This window comes from Asterias amurensis, chromosome 4 (assembly GCF_032118995.1).
Source record: "Asterias amurensis chromosome 4, ASM3211899v1".
NCBI lineage: Eukaryota > Metazoa > Echinodermata > Asteroidea > Forcipulatida > Asteriidae > Asterias > Asterias amurensis.
Window position 1 is genome coordinate 22567337 of NC_092651.1, and position 1322 is coordinate 22568658.

Here is a 1322-nt window from a genome sequence, read left to right on the forward strand (position 1 = left end):
GAAACTCCTTGTTACTTTTATTGACCGCAGTTTGACTCTTTTTTCTGGATTGTGTTTTCTACAGTGTGGAATTTGTCTCTCGTGCCTCAAACTGAATTTCTTCAGCGTTTTTACTTCACATGATTCTTTAAATCTGCGGGGAAAAAAAGGTTCATATGAGAAGTATGTGTTATATTCTAAAAAAGATGTCATAAACAAATTACCATGACTACCAGTAGCTGGCTCGAATATTATTCAATTAAAGATACCACACTATAAATCGAAAGCCAGCGATGTGTGCAAACATGTATGGTAACCTGACGTGTTACGAGGACGCATGGTCCAGATACATACAAGCTGTTTTCATCAGCGTGAACACATTCCTCATGATTTTCGGGAATATAATCGCTCTACTTATCGTGTATAGAACAAAAGCGCTACACGACTCTGCATTCTGTTTCCTGATGAACCTGGCTTTGTGTGATCTGCTCTTAGGCGTGGTCAGTCAACCTCCTTCCCTGTACTACGCTATTACGTGCCACTGGCCAGGTGGGCAGGAGAGCATCTACTGTCAATTTGTTGGATTCTCGATATGTCTACTGTGCTCTGTGTCTTTGATATCACTGGGGTTGGTGAGTTACGAGAGGTACAGCTACACGGTGCACCCCTTCAACCACGTCACTAAGTTTACATTTCAGCGATCACTATACGTATGTGGTGTTGTTTGGGTGTACTGCGTCGTCGCATCGCTGTTTCCTGTGGTTGGTCTATGGAAAGGGATAGGGTTACAACCTTACAATGCTCTGTGTAATATCCAATGGGAAGTCGAACCTCTATACTTGATCGGTATGATACTGGGCGTGTTGCTTCCATCAGGAGCACTCATTACATTCTCATATTTTCAAATTATGAAAGTGGCGCGAAAAGCCCGTAAGATTGACGCAGTTCGACACGTGATGACCGTGAGTGCAGTGTCGCGGGGTGACTGCAGCATTCAACCGGCTGAGGAAAGCGCGCCAATAAGCACCACCACGCAGACAACAAAACGACATTTGAAGAAACTAACCAACTTAAAGAAGACTATGAGAACCAGCAAGTGTACTATAACAGTTGCTCTACTCGTTGGCACCTTCGCTGTGTGTTGGACTCCCTACGTCATCGTTAATGCAGTTCAAGCACTGCGATGTGCCCCCAATAACTTTTGGGTCACTGCGTTTGCGCAGTGGATGTGTATGTTCAACAGCGCATGTAACCCCTTGATTTACGGGATCACGAATAAGACGTTCAGGGAGGGGCTTGTAAAGATGTTCCGTGGGTTCAGATGCTGGGATAGGGGATTCTGA

The 1322-nt window shown here is 44.7% G+C and overlaps 1 protein-coding gene across 1 annotated transcript; it reads left to right on the top strand.

Annotated features, from left to right (window-relative positions):
• Nucleotides 1–272: 272 nt before the first annotated feature.
• Nucleotides 273–1322, top strand: LOC139935671 (G-protein coupled receptor 161-like). Its single transcript, XM_071930181.1, has one exon. The coding sequence runs from the start codon at nt 273–275 to the stop codon at nt 1320–1322; it is 1050 nt and encodes a 349-aa protein (XP_071786282.1).